Consider the following 20,682-nt stretch of genomic DNA (forward strand, 5'->3'; position numbering starts at 1 on the left):
TCCTTGAGCTGCTGTGAGCTCCACCCAGTTCGAGCTTCCCAGCGGCTTTGTTTACCTACTTAAGCCTCAGCAATGGCGGGCGCCCCTCCCCCAGCCTCGCTGCTGCCGTTTCGGTTAGATCGCAGAGTGCTGTGCTAGCAATGAGGGAGGCTCCGTGGCCGTGGGACCCTCCCGGCCAGGTGTGGGTATAATCTCCTGGTGTGCCCATTTGCTTAAAGCGCAGTATTGGGGTGGGAATTACCCGATTTTCCAGGTGTTGTGTGTCTCAGTTCCCCTGGCTAGGAAAAGGGATTCCCTTCCCCCTTGCGCTTCCCAGGTGAGGCAGTGCCTCGCCCTGCTTCAGCTCTCGCTGGTCGGGCTGCAGCAGCCGACCAGCACCGGTTGTCCAGCACTCCCCAGTGAGATGACCCCAGTACCTCAGTTGAAAATGCAGAAATCACCGGTCTTCTGTGTCGCTCGTGCTGGGAGTTGGAGACTGGAGCTGTTCCTATTCGGCCATCTTCGGTGACATTCTTTTCCTTTGCCCATTAGGTAGGTAGTTGGCTGAATTGGGCCCTCCCTAGTGAAGGTAGGACTTGTGGATTTCAGAATGAGAGAAGACTGTCTCCTTAATTACTTCTTACGGTAATTATGGAGAGGGGTGGTGGTGGGGAGAAAGTTAAGCTAAGAAAAAACAAGACTCATCTTTTACCGTATTTTTTTTAACAAGCAATTTTTGGCACTTAATGTTCCTAAAACATAGCTCATATTTGAAATTTTTTTCTTCAGACCAGTGAATATCTTTTGTACTATTAACATGTACTTTAAATCAATTTAATTCATACTTAAATGAGGCAGTCGAAACCATTTGCAGCTCTATGTGCTTGGTCCTGTAGCAAGTGTAGGATAATTAGATTATAGATTAGTGTAGGATAATTAGCAGGGACACAGCTATTTTTCAGGGTATCCCTGATTCCCATTCTCTGTAGATGTATACATTTGAGGATAGGAAGACTGCATATAGTGGTCGCTTAGAAAATACATGTGTGTGTATATGTTTGTATTAAAATATGTAGACAGGTACACATACCGTAAATGTATAGCTCAATTATATTTCACAAACTGAACTCACTTGAGTTCAGTGTGTTCACCAGCCTTCAGGTCATGAAATACAAATTACTAGCACCTCAAAAACCCCTTTTCATGTTCATTTTTTACTCACTAATTACTCATTACCCCTAAAACCTCTATTAAGCCTTCTAACAGCAAACAATAATTTTGTCTATTTTTATACTTGATATAAATGGAATCATATCATATGTAGTGTTTTATGTTTACCTTCTTAGTGTGTTTGTTGCAGTTGTAGATCATTATTACTATTTAGTATTCTTTTGTTTTACTGTTGTTCTATTAATGATAGGTATTTGGATTACCTCCAGTTTGGGGCCATTATGAAAGTGCTTCTGTAAACATTCTAGTATTCTTTTGGGTGTCATTAGTACATACTCAGAAGAAGAATTGCTAGGTCATAGGCTATATATATTTTTGGCTTTAATAATGTTGTCAAATGTTTTCAGCGTTTAAACTAAGATACACTTTCACATTCTAACCAATGCCTGGTATTTTATTTTTCTCTCATTTTAACCTTTCTGCTGGTTGTGTGGTGGTGTTCTCATTATGTATTTCTATATTTTTGGACTAATGGAATATGGAGCACTTATGTTTATTGGCCATTTTGACATCTGGACATCTTTTGTCATTTGCCCGTTTTTCTGTTGAGTATCTTTACTTTTACCTTTTTATTTGTAAATGATTTAAAACTTAAAAGTTGCAAGAACAGTTCATACAGATAGGCCAGGCGCATTGGCTCATGCCTGTAATGCCAGTACTTTGGAAAGCTGAGGCGGGCAGATCACTTGAGGTCAGGAGTTTGAGACCAGCCTGGCTAATATGGTGAACCCCATCTCTACTAAAAATACAAAAATTAGCCGGGCACACTCCTGTAGTCCCAGCTACTCCGGAGGCTGAGGCAGAAGAATCGCTTGAACCTGGGAGGCGGAGGTTGCAGTGAGCTGAGATTGCGCCACTGCACTCCAGCCTGGGTGACAGAGAGAGACTCCATCTAAAAAAAATAAGTAATTGGCATTAATCTGGAGTTTATTTTTGTATGTAATGTAGGAATCAATATACATTTTTTTTCCATATAGATGTTCAGTTGACCTAGTATCACTTGTTGAAAAGACTGTCCCTTCCACTCTGCACTACAGGGCTGTCTTTGTCCTAAATTAGGTGGCTTATGTATCTGTATCTGTTTCTCTAGGTTTTATTCCATTGGTCAGTTTTTCTATTTTTGTACCATTGCCCCATAATCTAATTACTGTGATTTCATAATAGGTCCTGATACTGGCATTGTAAGTCTTTCAAGTGCTTGTTTTTCAAGGGCTGTGGTTTGGATGTTTGTCCTTCTCATGTTGAAATTTGATTCCCAGAGTGGGAGGTAGGGTCTAATGGGAGGCGTTTGGGTCATGGGGCGCAGATCCCTCATGAATAGACCTGTTTTCCTTGCGGGGGTGTTGAATGTGTTCCCTATTAGTTCCCTTGAGAGCTCGTTGTTAAAAAGGGCCTGGTACCCTCTACTTCCTCTGCATCATATGATTTCTGAACACACCAGCTCCCTTTCACCTTCAGCCATGGGTGGAAGCAGCCTGGGGCTCTTACCAGATACCCAATCTTGAACATTTTCAGATATCAAATTGTGAGCCAAATAAACTTTTTTTTTTTTCCCGTTAATTATCTACTCTCAGGTATCCCTTTAGAGCAACACAAAACAAATGAAAACCTCAAGATTGCCTGTTATTTTTAGTCCTTTACATTCCTGTGTGATTTTTAGAATCAGCTTAATCAATTTCCAGAAGAAAAAACTATCTTAATTTGGGTTGCTATAACAAAATACTATAAACTGGGTAGCTTGTAAACAACAGAAATTTATTTCTCACATTTCTGGAGAGCCAGAAGTCCGAGATCAAGGCACCAGCAGATTCATTGTCTGGTGAGGAACCATTTCCTGGTTCATAGATGATGTCTTCTCTCTGTTTTCTCACATGGTGGATAAAGCCAGGCAGCTCTCTTGTGCTTCATTTATAAGAACACTAATTCCATTCATGAGGGCTCTACCATTGTGTGGTTATATCATATTTGTTTATTCTTCAGCTGATGAATGAGTTGTTTCTACTTTTGGGCTATCATGGCTAATGCTGCTATATTCATTTGTGTACAAGTTTTTGTGTGAACCTATGTTTTCATTTTTCTGGAGTATATACTTAGGAGTGGAATTGCTGTGTCATATGCTAAACTCTTAATGTTGAACTTTTTGAGGAACTGCGAAATTATTTTCTATAGCAGCTGTACCATTTTATATTCCCACCCTCAGTGTTATAAGGGTTCTGTTTCTCCACATCCACCAATACTAGTTGTTACTGGTGTTTTATTCAATATAGCCATTCTACTGAGTGTGAAGTGGTATCTCATTATGGATTTTTTGTTTTTTTGAGACAGGGTCTCACTCTCACCCAGGCTGGAGGGCTCTGTCACGATCTTGGCTCACTGCAGCCTCAACCTCCTGGGCTCAAATAATCCTTCCACCTCAACCCCCTGTGTAGCTGGGACTACAGGCATGTACTACCACACTCAGCTAATTTTTGTATTTTTTGTAGAGATGGGGTTCCACTATATTGCCCAGGCTGATCTGGAACTCCTGAGTTCAAGCAATCTGCCTGCCTCAGCCTCCCAAAGTGCTGGGATTACAGGCGTGTGTGCCACAGTGCCCAGCCCTTATTGTTGTTTTGATTGCATTTTTTGATGACTATGATGTTGAGCAGCTTTTCATGTGCTTATTGACCATTTGTATATCTTTGGAGAAATGTCTGTTCAGATCCTTCATTCATTTCAACAATTGGGTTGTCTTTTTATGTTTTAAGATTTATATATTCTCAATATGAGTATCATCAGCTACATGATTTGCAAATGTTTATTTTTTTAATTTGTCTAATTTTTTTTTTTTTTTGAGACAGAGTCTCGCTCTGTTACCCAGACTTTGGGGTGCAGTGGCACGGTCATGGTTCATGACAGCCTCAACCTCCTGGTCTCAAGCAGTCCTCCCACCTCAGCCTCCTGAGTAGCTGGGACTATAGGCGTGTGCCACTATGCCCAGCTAGTTTTTTTATTTTTTGTAGGGATGGGGTCTCACTATGTTGTCTAGGCTTGTCTCAAACTCCTGGGCTCAAGCAGTTCTCCCATCTTGGCCTTCCAAAGTGCTAGGATTATAGGCATGAGCCACTGCATCTGGCTTGCAAATGTTTAATAACCTCCTGTGGGTTGTCTTTTCCTTTTTGAGACGGAGTCTCACTGTGTCGCCCAGGCTGGAGTGCAGTGGCGCAATCTTGGCTCACTGCAAACTCCGCCTCCTGGGTTCACCCCATTCTCCTACCTCAGCCTCCCCAGCAGCTAGGACTACAGGCACCTGCCACCATGCCCAGCTGATTTTTTGTGTTTTTAATAGAGACGGATGGTCTCGATCTCCTGAGCTCGTGATCCATCCGCCTCAGCCTCCCAAAGTGCTGGGATTACAGTCATAAGCCACCGCGCCCGGCCTCCTTTTCTTGATGGTACCCTTTGAAACACTAAAATTTTAAATTTTTATCCAACCCAGTTTATCTTTTTTTGTTCTTTAGGTATTATAACTAGAAAACTGTTGCCTAATCCAGAGTCAGGCAGATTTTTTCCTTTGTTTCCTTCTAAGAATTTTATAGTTTTAGTCCTTACACTTAAGTCTTTGATGCATTTTGAGTTCATTTTTATAGATGGTGTGGGGTGGGGGTCCAAATTCTTTTGCATATGGTTACCCAGTTGTTCTAGCACCATTTGTTGATGTTTTATATTAATGTATCTAGATGTGTATCTTTTTGGGTTTACCCTCCTTGGAGTTGAGTTTCTTGGATTTATAGATTAATAGTTTTCATGTAACTTGGGGTATTTTCAGCTTTTTTTTTTTTTTTTTTTTTGTGGTAAGATCTCTATAACATAACATTTTCCATATTAACTATTCTTAAGTGTATAATTCTTGCCTTTAAGTGCACAGTATTCTGTCATCACTATCATCACCCAAACAGAAACTTTGTGCACCATTAGACAACAATTCCCTGTATACTCCCTTAACCCTGGTCTTTGGTAACCTCTATTCCATGTTCTCTATGAAATTTGTCTGTTTTAGGTATTTCATTACAAGTGGAATCATACATTATTTGTCCTGTTGTATTTGGCTATTTTATTTAGCATCTTGTTTTCAGTGTTCATCCATGATGTAGCATGCATCAAAACTACATTTAATGGTTGAATAATATAATGTATTTACCACATTTTATTTATCCATTCATCTATTGATGGACACTTGGATTGTTTCTTCTTTCCAACTATTGTGAGTAAGTCCTCTATGAACATTCACCTACAGTTATCTGTTTGAGTCCCTGTTTTCAAATCTTTTGGTTATATACTTACAAGTTGAGTTGCCGAGAGATGGAACTGGGTAAGTTAAAATGCTGCAGAATTTGCTGTTCTTACCAACAGTCAGCCTTGACTGAACAAATATTCCCTGGGTTGCTTCAAGCCTTTGATTCATTTCTAGAGTTTGGAAAAAGTTAATTCTGACAGTTCTTGCCCATTTTTTTCCTTGCCTTTTTGGAGTAGTGGAATTTGGAGTTCCTTACTTGGCCATTTTTGCTGATGTCAGTGATACATATCATTTTAACATTTTCATTTTATTTGTTAGTATGTAGAAATATAACTATCTGGTAAGTACTTTTTAAAAAGTGAATAAAAGATGTTCACTTATCTTTTATACAAAGGTTAGATGATTTATAAGCTAATTTCTTTGTGAAGATGTCACCAAACATCTTTAAGAGTTACAAGATATTGTCAGCTGTCCCTTATGAAATGCAGACTATACCCTCTGGAAGGACTCATGTTACTTTAAGAAAATATGTTAATGTTGGCCGGGCACAGTGACGCACACCTGTAATCCCAGCACTTTGGGAAGCCGAAGCGGGTGTATCACCTGAGGTCAGGAGTTTGAGACTAGCCTGGCCAACGTGTTAAAACCCCATCTCTACTAAAAATACAAAAATTAAGTGGGCGTGGTGGTGCAGGCAATGAAATTAAGAGCAAGGAAATGAAAAACTATTCAGGATATTGGCTACTCAGAGTCTGAGGCAGGAGAATCACTTGAACCCAGGAGGTGGAGGTTGCAGTGAGCTGAGTTCACGCCACTGCACTCCAGCCTGGGTGACAGAACGAGACTCTGTCTCAAAAAACAAAAAAAAAAAAAAAAAAGAAAAGGGCTCAATTTGAATTTTTTTGAAATTTACAGAAAAGAACAGAGTGACTAAAGGTAAAGATTAAACACAGATGAAGAGAATGAATTAATCCAAAGATAGATCTGTGGAAATTCTCTAAACTTGGAAATGGAAAACACGAGTGAGAGCAGTTAATAAATAAGGTATGGAAGATAGAAGAAGACCTGTGGCCCAACATATGACTGACTCCTGAGGAGAGGCCAGAAAATGGGAGAAGGAGAGGAAAGAAGAATATTCAAAGAGAAGAGATGAGACTTTTCCAGAGTTAGGGAGGCACAAGAGTCCTCAGCAAATTAAATTTAAAAATTTATACCCTTGAGGCCGGGCGCGGTGGCTCAAGCCTGTAATCCCAGCACTTTGGGAGGCCGAGACGGGCGGATCACGAGGTCAGGAGATCGAGACCAACCTGGCTAATACGCTGAAACCCCGTCTCTACTAAAAAATACAAAAAACTAGCCGGGCGACGAGGCGGGCGCCTGTAGTCCCAGCTGCTCGGGAGGCTGAGACAGGAGAATGGCGTGAACCCGGGAGGCGGAGCTTGCAGTGAGCTGAGAGCCGGCCACTGCACTCCAGCCTGGGTGACAGAGCGAGACTCCGTCTCAAAAAAAAAAAAAAAAAAAAATTTATACCCTTATGCATGTATTGAAATTATAGTTTTAAAACCTATAAAACTACTGGAGAAAAAAGGTAGATTCGCCTTTAGAAGAACATTGTATTCACAACAGAATTTTCTTCAGTAAAGGTAGATGTCAGAATGTAATAGTATAGTATATTCAGAATGCTGAAGGAGAATAGCTCTGAACCCAAATAAGTATATTCAGATAATTAGGTGCCAGGGAGAAATAATGCCATTCAGATAAAAATTGTGTTTAATACTCTCAGACTGTTGAGTAAGAACTACTAAATTGTATACAGTAGTAAGACAACTGATTGCAGGAAGAAAGGCATAGGAAACGAAGCAATAATGAGCGAAGAAAAGATAAAAATTGTAAAACAGATAAACCTATTGGTAAACTTAAGTAAGTATTGACTAAATAAGCTAGCAATAATGACTATTAATTTAGGGGTTCTAGAAACAAAAGTGAACTAAAATACTAGCAAATGAAAAGACTTAAATTCTTGCCAGCTCAGTTGGAAGGAAACATATTTCTTAAGTATAATTGAAGAGTAATCAGAGAAGGGATAAGATAAAATATGTAACTTGCTAATGCAGGAAATCCAATAGAAGGACAGAGCTTTGTAGGAAGGAAGCTAGACTGAAAATAGTTTAAATATTTACTAAATATCCATGGTGAAAATAGGCAAAAAATAAAATACATAGCTTACCATTTGGGGAAAACAGAACAGAAAGGAGAACAAAAAGCATTGAAAAAACTCAGTAAAGAGAAAACACAAAGATGGTAGAAATAAAAGATCCATATATCAGTAATTATAATATAGGTAAGCATATTTCGGTATGGGGTTGAAAGTCAAGAGGTCAGGCATGGTGTCTCATGCCTGTAAGCCTAGCATTTTGGCAGGCCAACATGGGAGGAATCTCTTGAGGCCAGGAATTCAAGGCCAGCCTGAGTAACTAGATCTCGTCTTTACAAAAAAACTTTTTTTTTAAATTAAAAAATGTCTACGGCCGTACCACCCTGAACGTGCCCGAGCTCTTCTGATCTTGGAAGGTAAGCAGAGTTGGGCCTGGTTAGTACTTGGATGGGGGACTGCCTGGGAATACCACCAGGTGCTGTAGGTGTTGGGGAAGGGCAGGCAGCGGGGAGAGAATATTAGGGAAAAGAGCTAATGCATGCTGGGCTTAATACGTAGGTGATGGGTTGATAGGTGCAGCAAACTACCATAGCACACGTTTACCTATGTAACAAACCTGCACATCCTGCACATGTACCCTGAAACTTAAAAAAAAAATAATAAAGTAAAAAGAAAAAAGTGTTCAATAACTCAAAGCTGGTATAGAAATAGGAGACAAAGTATACTGTAAAGTAGAATTATTAAGGATAAAGAAATTCATCAGGAAGACATTACAGTTCCGAACATAGTTCGAATCTAACAATATACTAAGATGGACAAAGAAAAATAGACATAAGGAAAATTTTGCAAATCCTAGTAAGTTGAGACAGCAGAATAGACATTAGTAAGAATATAGAAGATCTGAATGCCACTTACTCAGCTTGATTTAATATTTGTTTGGAATCATATACTCTAAAATTATAAATCACGTATTTTTCCAGCATATATGGAAAATATGTACAATTTAATCATCTTTTAAGGCCAAAAATATACCATAGATATATCATCAGTCATGTTCTCTTATTAAAATAAAAGTAGAAATCAATAAGTCTAACCTTCATGATTTGGAAACTGAATTTCTTAGTTTATGAATAACAGTTCATATGGAAATCCTGAAATATTTAGAATTTAATAACAGTAAGAACAGAACACAGGAAAACTCTGAGGATATAGCTAAAGCAGCTGCCTCTTAGAGGAAATTTTATAGCCTTAAATGCATTAGAGAAAGGATAAAATGTAAAACTTGCTAATAGAGGAAATCTAGTAGGACAGCTTTGTAGGAAGAAGACTAGATTGAAAATAGTTTAAATATTTCTTTTCTCAGAAAAAAGAATGAGTTAAGTGTTCAAGCTAAGTAGTTAAAAGAGAAGGGAGAAAACTCAGAAATAAAAAAGGTAATATACGTAAGTGAAATAGAAACAGATACAATAGAGTGTTCAGCAGTAAAAGTGAATGCAGTAGTTTCATACATCAACAAAGTTGAATAAAAGGAAAAAGACGTGGGGCCAGGCACAATGGCTCACACCTGTAATCCCAGCACTTTGGGAGGCTGAGGTGGGCAGATCACCTGAGGTCAAGAGATCGACACCATCCTGGCTAACATGGTGAAACCCTGTCTCTACTAAAAATACAAAAATTAGCTGGGTATGGTGGTGCACGCCTGTAATCCCAGCTACTCGGGAGGCTGAGACAGGATGAATTGCTTGAACTCTAGAGGCAGAGGTTGCAGTGAGCCGAGATCACGCCACTGCACTCCAGCCTGGGTGACAGAGTGAGACTTAATCTCAAAAAAAAAAAAAAAAAAAAAAAGATGTGGAAGAAGAGTATGTTTTAGTTCCATTACATAAAACTCTAACATAATGCTAATATGTTGCTTAAGGCTTTGTACGTAGCTGATGAAATTAAGAGCGAGGAAATGAGAAACTATTCAGGATATTGGCTGGTTGGATGTTAGTTGGAAGGAGTGCTTAGGGAGAAGAGAAGCAGAGGGCCAAAGAAAAACACAGGCTGCAAATATATTGGAAACATTTTAGTCTTAAGCTGGGCAGTGGAGATAAGCTTTCATTTTATTATATTTTTAATTTATATATGTGTTATATGTTCTTTTACTTTCATGAAAATAACTTATACCTTTACAGAAAAGTTTCCAGAAAATAAATTTTTTGAAGAGTTTTGTTTCATTTTTAAATAGGTTTTAAAATACGTATACTCTAATATTCAGAAATAGCATATATAGAATTTCTCTTTATTCATCATTCTCTTTAGGTGTAAATAGTTACAAGTTTACAAACTGAACAGTCTCTATTTCCTGCCCAGTTGACGCTTTGGTTTTGCATTAATTTGTTTCTGCCCTATGAGTCTGCCCTATGTGCAATTAAATTTTACTTGAACTGTTTCTACTAATCTTTTGGTATTCAATTCAATTAAAAATTGTTTGTACCTGGAAATCAGACTTTATATGTGTCTGCATGTCTATGCTTTGAGTAAGATGTTTACTATATTCTATATGGAGCAAATAGAAGTCTAGGATTTATTTAATTCTTTTGTGTATTGTGGAAATCCAGTTAATGGTGCAGTTTTGGTGACTTTTAATGTTTTAATTCAAGTGCCACTTTTCCTTTAGGTGATTTTAAACTCGATTCTCAAAGCAAGCAATGAGGTTTTAAAATTGTAGCCATATCTATTTATATTAGTAAAGTTGAACATTTATAGGTCAAAATGTCATTTCTTTTTGATAACAATGCCTTAAAATACTTGTTTAAAGTTACTGAACTGTTCAAGGCTTAAATTAAATTTGACCATGTCCCCAAGATTTCTTTGTTGTTGTTTTGTGTTGTTCTTGTGTGTGTTTTAATATTATAGGCTATCGAGATGGAAATAATTCAGAAGCTTCAGGGACATCCAGAAGAGGTGGAAGAGGTAGTTTCCGAGGTTGCCGTGGAGGATTTGGTCTAGGAAGTCCAAGTTAGTAGTGGATTTGCAAATGATGTGCTTCATCTGTTAAAAAGAAAATGATTTTAAAAAATATGTATCAAAGAAGGTTGTTATGAGGATTATATGAGAATAGCTTAGCTCAGTGACTAATACACGTTAATCACCCACATTATATATAACATTATTTTTTAGACAGATTTAATTGCATATTGGTTAGGTTGAAATACATGAATTTAAAAAATAAGTTTGAGTGACTCAATTCTTTAATATTACATACTATTCATTGTTTTAGAGCTTTGATAATATGGCTGACCTTATAAACAGGTGACTTTCTATGTGGCTCTACCTCCCCCCATACCTTCTTTCACCAACGTGGCTTTCTACCTTAAAGTTTTCCAGCCATCATTTTTTAGAGATAAGGTACTGACTTCAGAGGTCACTGCTGGAACGTATGTGCCTCTAAACAGAGGAGGACAGATTACAAACATAAATTTGTAATAATGATTTAATAGATGTGTAGCAGATTAGAGAATTGTCACCAACAGAAGTTTAGGGATTTTGAAGGGTTACTGTGCAGGACTGGTAAGGTTTGATTTGGCAACAGTGGGAGCAAGGGGTGCTACTTTGAAGAATAAGTAGTGAAATGATGCAATGTGAAGTTTCTCAGGCAGTGTCTAGAGATTTAACTTGCTTGTATCATATTTTGGCATAATACTGGGCCTAATTTATGAAATATTTTAAATACATTTTGAGGAAGTAGTTTGTCATTGAAGGACATTATTTGTAGAGAATTCCTGTGCGCAGTACTTAGTTTAACCAGAATAGTATTTTTCTATTTTACCCTGCATCTTTGAACTTCTGATAGCATAACTTGATTTTTTTCTGTTTACTGAACAATTAAAAAACTTCTTCAAAGTAATATAATCTAATTTTACTTTCTGCAAATCAAGATAATGACTTAGACCCAGACGAATGTATGCAGCGCACTGGTGGCCTTTTTGGTTCTAGAAGACCAGCGTTAAGTGGCACAGGTGAGAAATAAAACTTATTACTGAATATTAATTATTGATACATGTTTTTAGCACTAGGATTAGTAAACCTAATATATATGTTAAAGTATATTAGTTTGGCTTATGATTTTCTCTGCTTTTAGATCTGTAGGTAAAAATATGTGGACAGTTTTGTCTCCCTTATAAAATTTGTGCAATGTGGATTATTTATTCTGTGTTTTCTACCAGTTAATTTGAGATGTGAATTATTAACTAGAGGAATAAAGGATTCTGAGTTAGGGGAAAATGATTTGTGTGATTTGAGGTGAAAATGAAAACACAATTGATGAAAAATGTTCAAATGAGGTTTAGGTTAACGTTTAAACCTAGAGGCCAGGCCTGGTGGCTCATGCCTGTAATCCTAGCAGTTTGGGAGGCCGAGGCAGGTGGATCACTTGAGGCCAGGAGTTCGAGACCAGCCTGGCCAACATGGCAGAACCCCATCTCTACTAAAAATACAAACATTAGCTGGGCATGGTGGTATGTGCCTGTAGTTCCAGCTACTCAGGTGCCTGAGGCACAAGAATTGGTTGAACCCGGGAGATGGAGGTTGCAGCGAGCCAAGATCGTGCCACTGCACTCCTCAAAAAAAAAAAAAAAAAAAAAAAGTTAAATCTAGAATTAAGAGATGAATGGGTTAAAGGACCGGAATTCCTAAGTAATAACTTTGTTGAATAGAAATAACCACATGGTTTATGTGCTTGAGTAGCAACTGTGTGTTATCTAAATATTTTGCAAAACAATGCCTTGCAGGTAATGGTGATACTTCTCAAAGCAGAAGTGGCAGTGGAAGTGAACGAGGTAAGTTCTTATTTTGTTTACCTGAAAGAAGTTAAAATCATTGTATTCCAAATTTAATTTTTTTCTGTACTTCACTGGTTGGAAACAAATTTAATTTTTGAAGTTAAAGGTAACTTACTACTTTTGTACACTGTGAGGAGCATAAATTTACACAGCCTGTTTTAGATAGTTCTTTAATACTCTCCAGGTTATTGCCTCTCTGATCCAGCAATTCCATTGTAGGAATTATATACTATAGATGTATTTGCAAATACATGTACAAGGATGTTCACTGAAATGTCATTTATAATAAGTAAAAACTGAAAATCACCTGAAATTCATAAATGAAACACTGTTTAAGTCCAGGTACGGTAGCTCATGACTGTAATTCTAGCACTTTGGGAGGCCTTAGGTGGGTGGATCAAAAGGTCAAGATATCGAGACCATCCTGGCCAACATGGTGAAACCCCCATCTCTACTAAAAATACAAAACTTAGCTGGGTATGGTGACGCACGCCTGTAGTCCCAGCTGCTCAGGAGGCTAAGGCAGGAGAATTGCTTGAACCTGGGAAGTGGAGGTTGCAGTAAGCTGAGATGACACCTCTGCACTCCAGCCTGGTGACAGAGCAAGACTCCATCTCAAAATAAAAAACAACTGTTTAATAAAATAATAATCACGAAATGGGATGCTGTGTGGAAGTTAAAGACTAAGATATAATATGTACAAATCCTTATTAAAACTGTCATGCGCGTCCGTGTGAAGAGACCACCAAACAGGATTCGTGTGAGCAACATGGCTGTTTATTTCACCTGGGTGCAGGCGGGCTGAGTCCGAAAAGAGAGTCAACGAAGTGAGATAAGGGTCGGCCGTTTTATAGGATTTGGGTAGGTAAAGGAAAATTACAGTCAAGGGAGGGTTCTCTGGCGGGCAGGAGTGGGGGGTCACAAGGTGCTCAGTAGGGGAGCTTTTTGAGCCAGGATGAGCCAGGAAAAGGAATTTCACAAGATGATAATATCGCTTAGGGCAAGGACCAGCCATTTTCACTTCTTTTGTGGTGGAATGTCATCAGTGAAGGCGAGGCAGAGCATTTGCAATTCTTTTGTGATTCTTCAGTTACTTCAGGACATCTGGGCGTGTACTTGCAAGTCACAGGGAATGCTATGGCTTGGCTTGGGCTCAGAGGCCTGACAAAACCATACGCTTTTCTTATGGAATACTTATGTGATTTGATCTGAAGGATAAAGTTAGCTCAATATATAATTTTGTACTCTTAAAGTTTTTTCTTTTACTTTTTTTTTTCTTTTTTGAGACAGAATCTCGCTCTGTCACCCAGGCTGGAGTGCAGTGCCGCGATCTCAGCTCACTACAACCTCCGCCTTCCGGGTTCAAGCCATTCTCCTGCCTCAGCCTCCCTAGTAGCTGGATTACAGACATTTGCCACCACACCTGGCTAATCTTTGTATTTTTAGTAGAGATGGGCTTTCACCTTTGCCAGGCTGGTCTCAAACTCCTGACCTCAGGTGATCTGCCCGCCTCGGCCTCCCAAAGTGCCAGGATTACAGGCATGAGCCACTGCACCCGACCTTAAAGTTTTTTCAAAGTATAAATACTTCAGTGTCATATAAAAGTTTAAATGCTCTCCAGACTAGTAAATTGGTGAAGCTTGCTTGATGTATTTGAAGATTCTCAGTAATCATTAGTCCAAGAGTATTCAGAGTGACATTCCCCCAACCCATGCTGATTCTTGGATTCTTCAATATAGGAAAAGTTTATGAAAGACTAGCTAAACCAAATCTTCTACAAATATTCGCAGCCTATATGAAGGAGGATTTCAAGACCTGTGGACATACAAGATAAGGAAATTAGAGTTCACGTAGAAAAAGTGTTATATCTAATTAGCTTTTGAACTTAATGCAGTCATAGTACCTAAAAGTGGCACAACAGATTACTCGTTATCTAAAAATCAGAAAGGTAGTATATAGAAAGGAGTTAACAGGCCTGATTGTTCATCAAAAATTCATCAGTAAATGAAATTGAAAATCTTACTTAAAAGGCTGTTCCTTGGCTAGTATATATTAGTTAGGGTTCTCTATAGAGACAGACCAAAAGGAAGGAGGGAGGGAGGAGATGGATGGATGGATGGATGAGAAGGAACTAATTAGAGGCATTGGCTCATGAGATTATGGAGGCTGAGAAAGTCCTGTGATAGGCTGTCTGCAAGCTAAGAACCAGGGAAACCAGTAGTGGTGTTCAGTTCAAGTCCAAAGGAACCACTAAAGTAAATTCTAGGGGACATGTGCACAACATGCAGGTTTGTCACATAGGTATACATATGCCATGTTGGTGTGCTACACCCATCAACTCATCATTTACGTTAGGTATTTCTCCTAATGCTATCCCTGCACCTGTCCCCCACCTTCCAACAGACCCTGGTGTGCGATATTCCCTTCCTCGTGTCCATGTGTTCTCATTGTTCAGCTCCCACTTATGAGTGAGAACATGCGGTGTTTGGTTTTCTGTCCTTGTGATAGTTTGCTGAGAATGATGAGAACCAGGGAAGTTGATAGTGTAACTCTCAGTTCAGGGCCAAAGACCTGAGAACCTCTTGGTGGGGCAGAGTCAGAGGGCGGGGGATTGCTGGTATAAGTCCTAGAGTCCAAAGGCCAGAGAACCTGGAGTTCTGACGTCCAAGGGCAAGAGAAGAAGGGTATCCCAGCTGCAGAAGAGAGAGAAAATTTGCCTTTCCTCTGCCTTTTTGTTCTATCTGGCCCCTAGCCTATTGGATGGTGTCTGCCCACGTTGGATGAGGGTCGATCTTCTACTCTGTCCACTGATACAAATGCCAGTCTCTTCTAAAACACCTTCACAGACATACCCAGAAATAATGCTTTATCAGCTACCTGGGTATCCCTTAATCTGATCAAATTGACACCACAAATTAACCATCACAGCTAGCATCTGAAAACTTGGATTTGGGACGGGTTCTCAATACCCTAATAGGTAAGAGCAACTCATTGTGCCTAAACCATTTGTGCATTGTGTTTTTTGCTGAATATTTGCTTTCCTTCTGGGAGTCTGGAATTTGATATGTGCCAGGCAGAAGATGAGTACATTATTAGCCCCTAATAAAAACCCTGGGTACTAAGTCTCCAATGAGCTTCTGAGTCTCTAATACTCTTCTCTGGTAGAGTTTACATGTGTTGTCACAGCTCATTGCTGGGAGAACTAAGCACATCCTGTGTAACTGCAGTAGAAGACACTTGGAAACTTGTGCCTGGTTTTCTCTGGGTCTGTGCACCTTTTTTTCTGCTGATTGTACTCCCTATTTTTTCACTAATAAATCATAACCATGACTATGACTATATTGAGTCTGGTGAATCCTCCTAGCAATTATTGAACTGGGGATGGTCTTGGGGACACCCCCCGAACACAGGTTCTTTTAGAAAATACATTCCTTTGCTGATTAGGAAAGAAATATAACAGCTTAAACAAAATGTAATATATAATAGTCTCATCTACATAAAATCATTTTGAATACTACAGAAACTAAAAAAGTACAAGATTCTATTTAATTGTGTCAAGTATTTGTGAGAAGGTAATTTAAAGTTTTTTAGAACTTGTTCTCTTTGAAGACAAGCAACGAAAATAAAGATGTGCACAACCTTGCATCTTGACCAATTGTCACTTATGAATTTAACAGGTGGTTACAAAGGTTTAAATGAAGAAGTAATAACAGGCTCTGGAAAGAGTAAGTTTTCCTGAAACAAGGTATTTACTTTTTGTAGTGAGAGTTCTTTTACCCTTCAATTTTAAAAAAACATGTATACTTTTTTTATTTGATTCTCTTTAAGATTCTTGGAAGTCAGAAGCAGAAGGAGGAGAAAGTAGTGATACTCAAGGTATATTAACGTTTATGTGACTCACATGGGAGTATATTGTGTTTTAATAAAATGCTTAAGTATTTTACTTAAAACAAAGTTATCTTTTAAAAATTTGAGTAGTGAAAACTTTAAAGGTAAGCAGTGGCAAGTTCCATAGTATTTAAAATTTGATCGTGTCAATTTTTGTCTATTTTCTCTTACATTTTCTTTTAGTCTCTGTAATGTACGTTTTGTTTTTTTGTTTTTAATTTAAATTCCAAGGACCAAAAGTGACCTACATACCGCCACCTCCACCTGAGGATGAGGACTCCATCTTTGCACATTATCAGACAGGCATAAACTTTGACAAATACGACACTATTCTTGTGGAAGTGTCTGGACATGATGCACCACCAGCAATTCTGGTCAGTGAATTAATTGTTTCTGTATTGGCTGTGTAGCAAACTTTACTTTTAAAATACGTTATATAGTTTGTAAAGCTGATATCAACACACAAATTTCACCTCTCGTATCTAAGGTTTTAGGTTGGAAATTTAGAGTGATGTCTTACCATCTACAATAGAATTAATTGCTATGTCAAAAGAGAGTAATAGATTTCATCCCTACTCCCCATACCGGGATGAGAATTTTATTTAAACTTCCTTAATATAATACTTTTCCTAGTAATTCAAGATGTTTCCCCAAGATTGTGAGAAAGTGTGTCTTAGGGCAGTGATTTTCTGAGAGGGGAGCCCTCTGTCTCCTATTGATAATTATACTTAGAACAAGCCATTACTAGCAGAATTCTTCATATCTCATAGGTTTTAAGGGGCAGGAAAAATGTTTTAAAACCACCATTTGTGGGGAATACTTCCTGATTCTGTCAAATTATATTATAATATACAGGCTTTGAATATTTGAGTGGGGGCATGTTACTAAAGTCACTTTAGTATATAAAGTAGAATTAAACAGAACTTGGAAAGTAGCTTGAATGAAATATGCTTATAAATGATCTGCATATGATATATAGAATGTAATCACTGCTTTTTTTTAAATTTTCAGACTTTTGAAGAAGCTAATCTCTGTCAGACACTGAATAACAACATTGCTAAAGCTGGTTATACTAAGCTTACTCCTGTGCAAAAATACAGTATTCCTATCATACTTGCAGGACGAGATTTGATGGCTTGTGCTCAAACAGGGTCTGGGAAGACTGTAAGTCTTTCCCCACATGTCCAAACTGTTAGGTTTTTTGAGCTTTGGTTCTTCCTTAGTAACTTGGTTTTTTCTTTTGAGTAGAAGGTTTGTAGATGGTTTCAGTGAGCTGTCATAAGTATTGATGGTTTTGCTTCTGATTTTTATTAGGATTTGTGTACTTCTAAAGAAAGAATTCTGAACTATTTCTAGGGTAGTGTTGCAGTCTATAGATGTTTAATCTTTTCTGTGTGCAGCTCTTTCTGAAGCATGGTAGTATCTAAAACAAAGTGTCTGAAAGTCAAAGCAGAGATTATAAAACAGTGGGAGAGGAAGAAAGTAATTTCTGTATTATAGCTGGTACACTCTTGAAGTCAAAAGATAAAGAATGAGAAACAGTTACATGCATTGTGCATGATTCCTTAGTATTCAGTGACCTCAGGTTATGCTAATGATAAAAGAAGTCTGATGAGACCAGGTTGGTTTTAGGACTAATCTGGGAAATTTGTGTGTTAATTACGACTCCATGAGATGAGACTCTTATTTCTCTGATCATAGAGTCCATGAGGTCATACTATTTTAGTCTTAATCAGCCTTCATAGTAGAATTGTAAGGAAATACAGATATTGTATAGCAGCTGATGAGAGTGTTACATATGGTTTTGGAGGTAAAGTTTAGCAAGTGTCTTATTTGCTTAAATGAGAAAACTCTAGCACAAAATTTCTGTTGCCAGATGTAACTTCAGTAAGGGTAATGTGTTCAGTAATACAAATGATGATTTCTAAGTTTTTGCTCTGTGGACCACTTTTGTCATCCATTCTGAGTGATGATTTTATGACCTCAAAAGGACTAACTTAGAGTAATTGTTCACTGTAATGATTTGCAGCAATTACATTTATTATTTTCCTCTATAAATAGGCTAATGTTGTTGATCTGTTTAGAATTCATGGGTATGCTTTTAAAAATACACTGAAAAAATTTGATAGGGTAGATTAGTTTTACCAAATTTTATATTGTATAATAAGAGCATAAAGACCTAAATGTTAAGAACACATTGAAATGAAAGTTGTTTTCATTTTTCATCTTGAATTTCCCAGTAGGATGGAAGTAGAGTCTAAAGGCTATAAGGACATGAGGATTAGCTTTCCATAGGGATAAAAGTGATGTGCTATAAGTTTGTAAAGTAGGCAACTTAACTTCTAGGCGGCTTTTCTCCTCCCGATTTTGGCTCATATGATGCATGATGGAATCACTGCCAGTCGTTTTAAAGAGTTGCAGGAACCAGAGTGTCTTATTGTAGCACCAACTCGAGAATTGGTCAACCAGATTTATTTGGAAGCCAGAAAATTTTCTTTTGGGTAAGTACATCAGAATGCTACTCACAAAATAGTTTTTTCTTTAGAGATTTTTTTCCCCTCACTTTTGGAAGAACTCAGTAATAATGCACTCAAGTAATTTTTAGCATTACTTAAAGTATAATTTTTTATTATCTTGTTTATGGAATCCTTTTTTTAAAAGAAACATGCTTATTAAAAATTAGGTTAATAGGTTGGACTTGGTGGCTCATGACTATAATCCCAGTGCTTTGTGAGGCCCAGGCAGGAGGACTGCTTGAGGCCAGGAGATCGAGACCAGCCAGGGTAACATGGTGAGACCCCATCTCTACAAAAAATAAAATAACTAGCCAGCACGTGGTAATGCACACCTGTTGTCCTAGGAGCTTAGGAGGTTGAGGCAGGAGGATTGTTTGAGTCCAGGAGTTTGAGGCTGCAGTGAACTGTGATTGCACCACCACACTCAGCAAGACGCTGTCTCTAAAAAAGTAAAATTTTAATTTAAAAAACAGATAAGATTAGAAGTAGAAAATAGCAAACATACTGGTATTATTTCTTGGTAGTTTTAATGTATATTTAAAATGAACTCAGGGTATTCTAATAATTTCCTATTCTTTTACATAAAACTTTATAATACAGAAAATGCTTATTGCATAATAAGAACTGATTTTTAATGACTTAAATTGCCCATGTGCATACATTTTATTTATTCTGGGATATTTAGGTTTTTTCTAACTTGGGGCTATTGTAAACAGAATTGCAATGTATATCTTGCTACATAGTTTTTCTGTTTTGGCTGGATATGATGGCTTACACCTGTAATCCTAGCACTTTGGGAGGCCAAAATACAAAAATTAGCCAGGTGTAGTGGTGCACCCCTGTAGTCCCAGCTACTCGGGAGCCTGAGAGATGGGAGAATTACCCGAGTCTGGGAGGTCGAGGCTGCAGTAAGCTGTGATTGCACCACTACCCTCCAGCCTAGATGACAGACCTTGACTTAAAAAAAAAAAAAAAAAGAAGTTTTCTGTTTTAAGTATTTTCTTAGAATAGAGTTTTATCAGTTTTAATGTTAAAGAGCAGGAACTTGTTTTAAAGCTTGCAATTAATGTGTATTTGTGCCTGCAGTGTATCAGAAGTCCAATTTCAGTATACCTTTCGCCAACATTTAGTTATTGCTGCCTAACAAACTCCCTTAAAACATAGTTGCTTTCAACAATAAACATTTACTGTCTCACCATTTGGGGGGCTTAGGAATTGGGGAACAGCTTGGCTTAGCTGGGACCTTCTGTGTTAAGAGTTTCTTATGAGATTGTAGACGAGATGTCAACCAATCCTGGTTGACAAGATTGTTAACCAGACAAGATGTCAAGCCAGTCATCTGAGGGCTTCACTGGATCTCTCCATAGGGATGCATGATTAAATGGCACTGACTTCCCCTAGATTGAGTGATCAGTAAGAACAAAGAGGTGGCTGTAATAGCTTTTATGAAATAGTCCCAAAAGTCACACATTGTCATTCTGCCACATTGTAAGAAGCAAGTCACTAAGTTTGACCCCACTCAGGAGTGGCTGTTATAATTGGAACTAGTGCAAAATTGAAAGTGCAGGTCCTTTGTTGTAAAATTATTACAAATTTCAGGGCAGCGACAGCAGAGCGTTAAATGAAGCACAGGGTTCTTCTAAACTTGGAACTCTGTGTGACTGGACCGGTTGCACACTCATGAGGCTAGCCTTGCCCACACTGAAGGGGAAAGGTGGAATCCATATTTGAAGGAAGAAATACATTGAAGAATTTGTATATGTATGTTAAAACCACCACAGGTGATTTTATTTTTTTTCCATGCTTGTCAAA

General features: G+C 38.1%; 1 protein-coding gene across 7 annotated transcripts in view; it reads left to right on the top strand.

The window, feature by feature from the left end:
* DDX4 (DEAD-box helicase 4) overlaps positions 1-20,682 on the top strand; it is a 78,666-nt gene that overhangs the window by 36,462 nt on the left and 21,522 nt on the right. For 2 of the 7 annotated variants that reach the window (XM_017874203.1, XM_017874201.1), the window contains 9 exons: positions 6,401-6,421; positions 10,542-10,643; positions 11,564-11,644; positions 12,416-12,463; positions 16,144-16,191; positions 16,295-16,342; positions 16,586-16,728; positions 17,366-17,518; positions 18,701-18,855. In XM_017874203.1, the coding sequence (XP_017729692.1) occupies positions 6,401-6,421; positions 10,542-10,643; positions 11,564-11,644; positions 12,416-12,463; positions 16,144-16,191; positions 16,295-16,342; positions 16,586-16,728; positions 17,366-17,518; positions 18,701-18,855 (799 nt within the window). The remainder of the gene's footprint in view (positions 1-6,400; positions 6,422-10,541; positions 10,644-11,563; positions 11,645-12,415; positions 12,464-16,143; positions 16,192-16,294; positions 16,343-16,585; positions 16,729-17,365; positions 17,519-18,700; positions 18,856-20,682) is intronic. The other 5 variants (XM_017874202.1, XM_017874204.1, XM_017874207.1 and 2 more) reach the window with 4 other exon arrangements.

The sequence above is a fragment of the Rhinopithecus bieti genome, unplaced genomic scaffold (genome assembly GCF_001698545.2).
Source record: "Rhinopithecus bieti isolate Rb0 unplaced genomic scaffold, ASM169854v2 scaffold_6513, whole genome shotgun sequence".
In the NCBI taxonomy this organism is placed as follows: domain Eukaryota; kingdom Metazoa; phylum Chordata; class Mammalia; order Primates; family Cercopithecidae; genus Rhinopithecus; species Rhinopithecus bieti.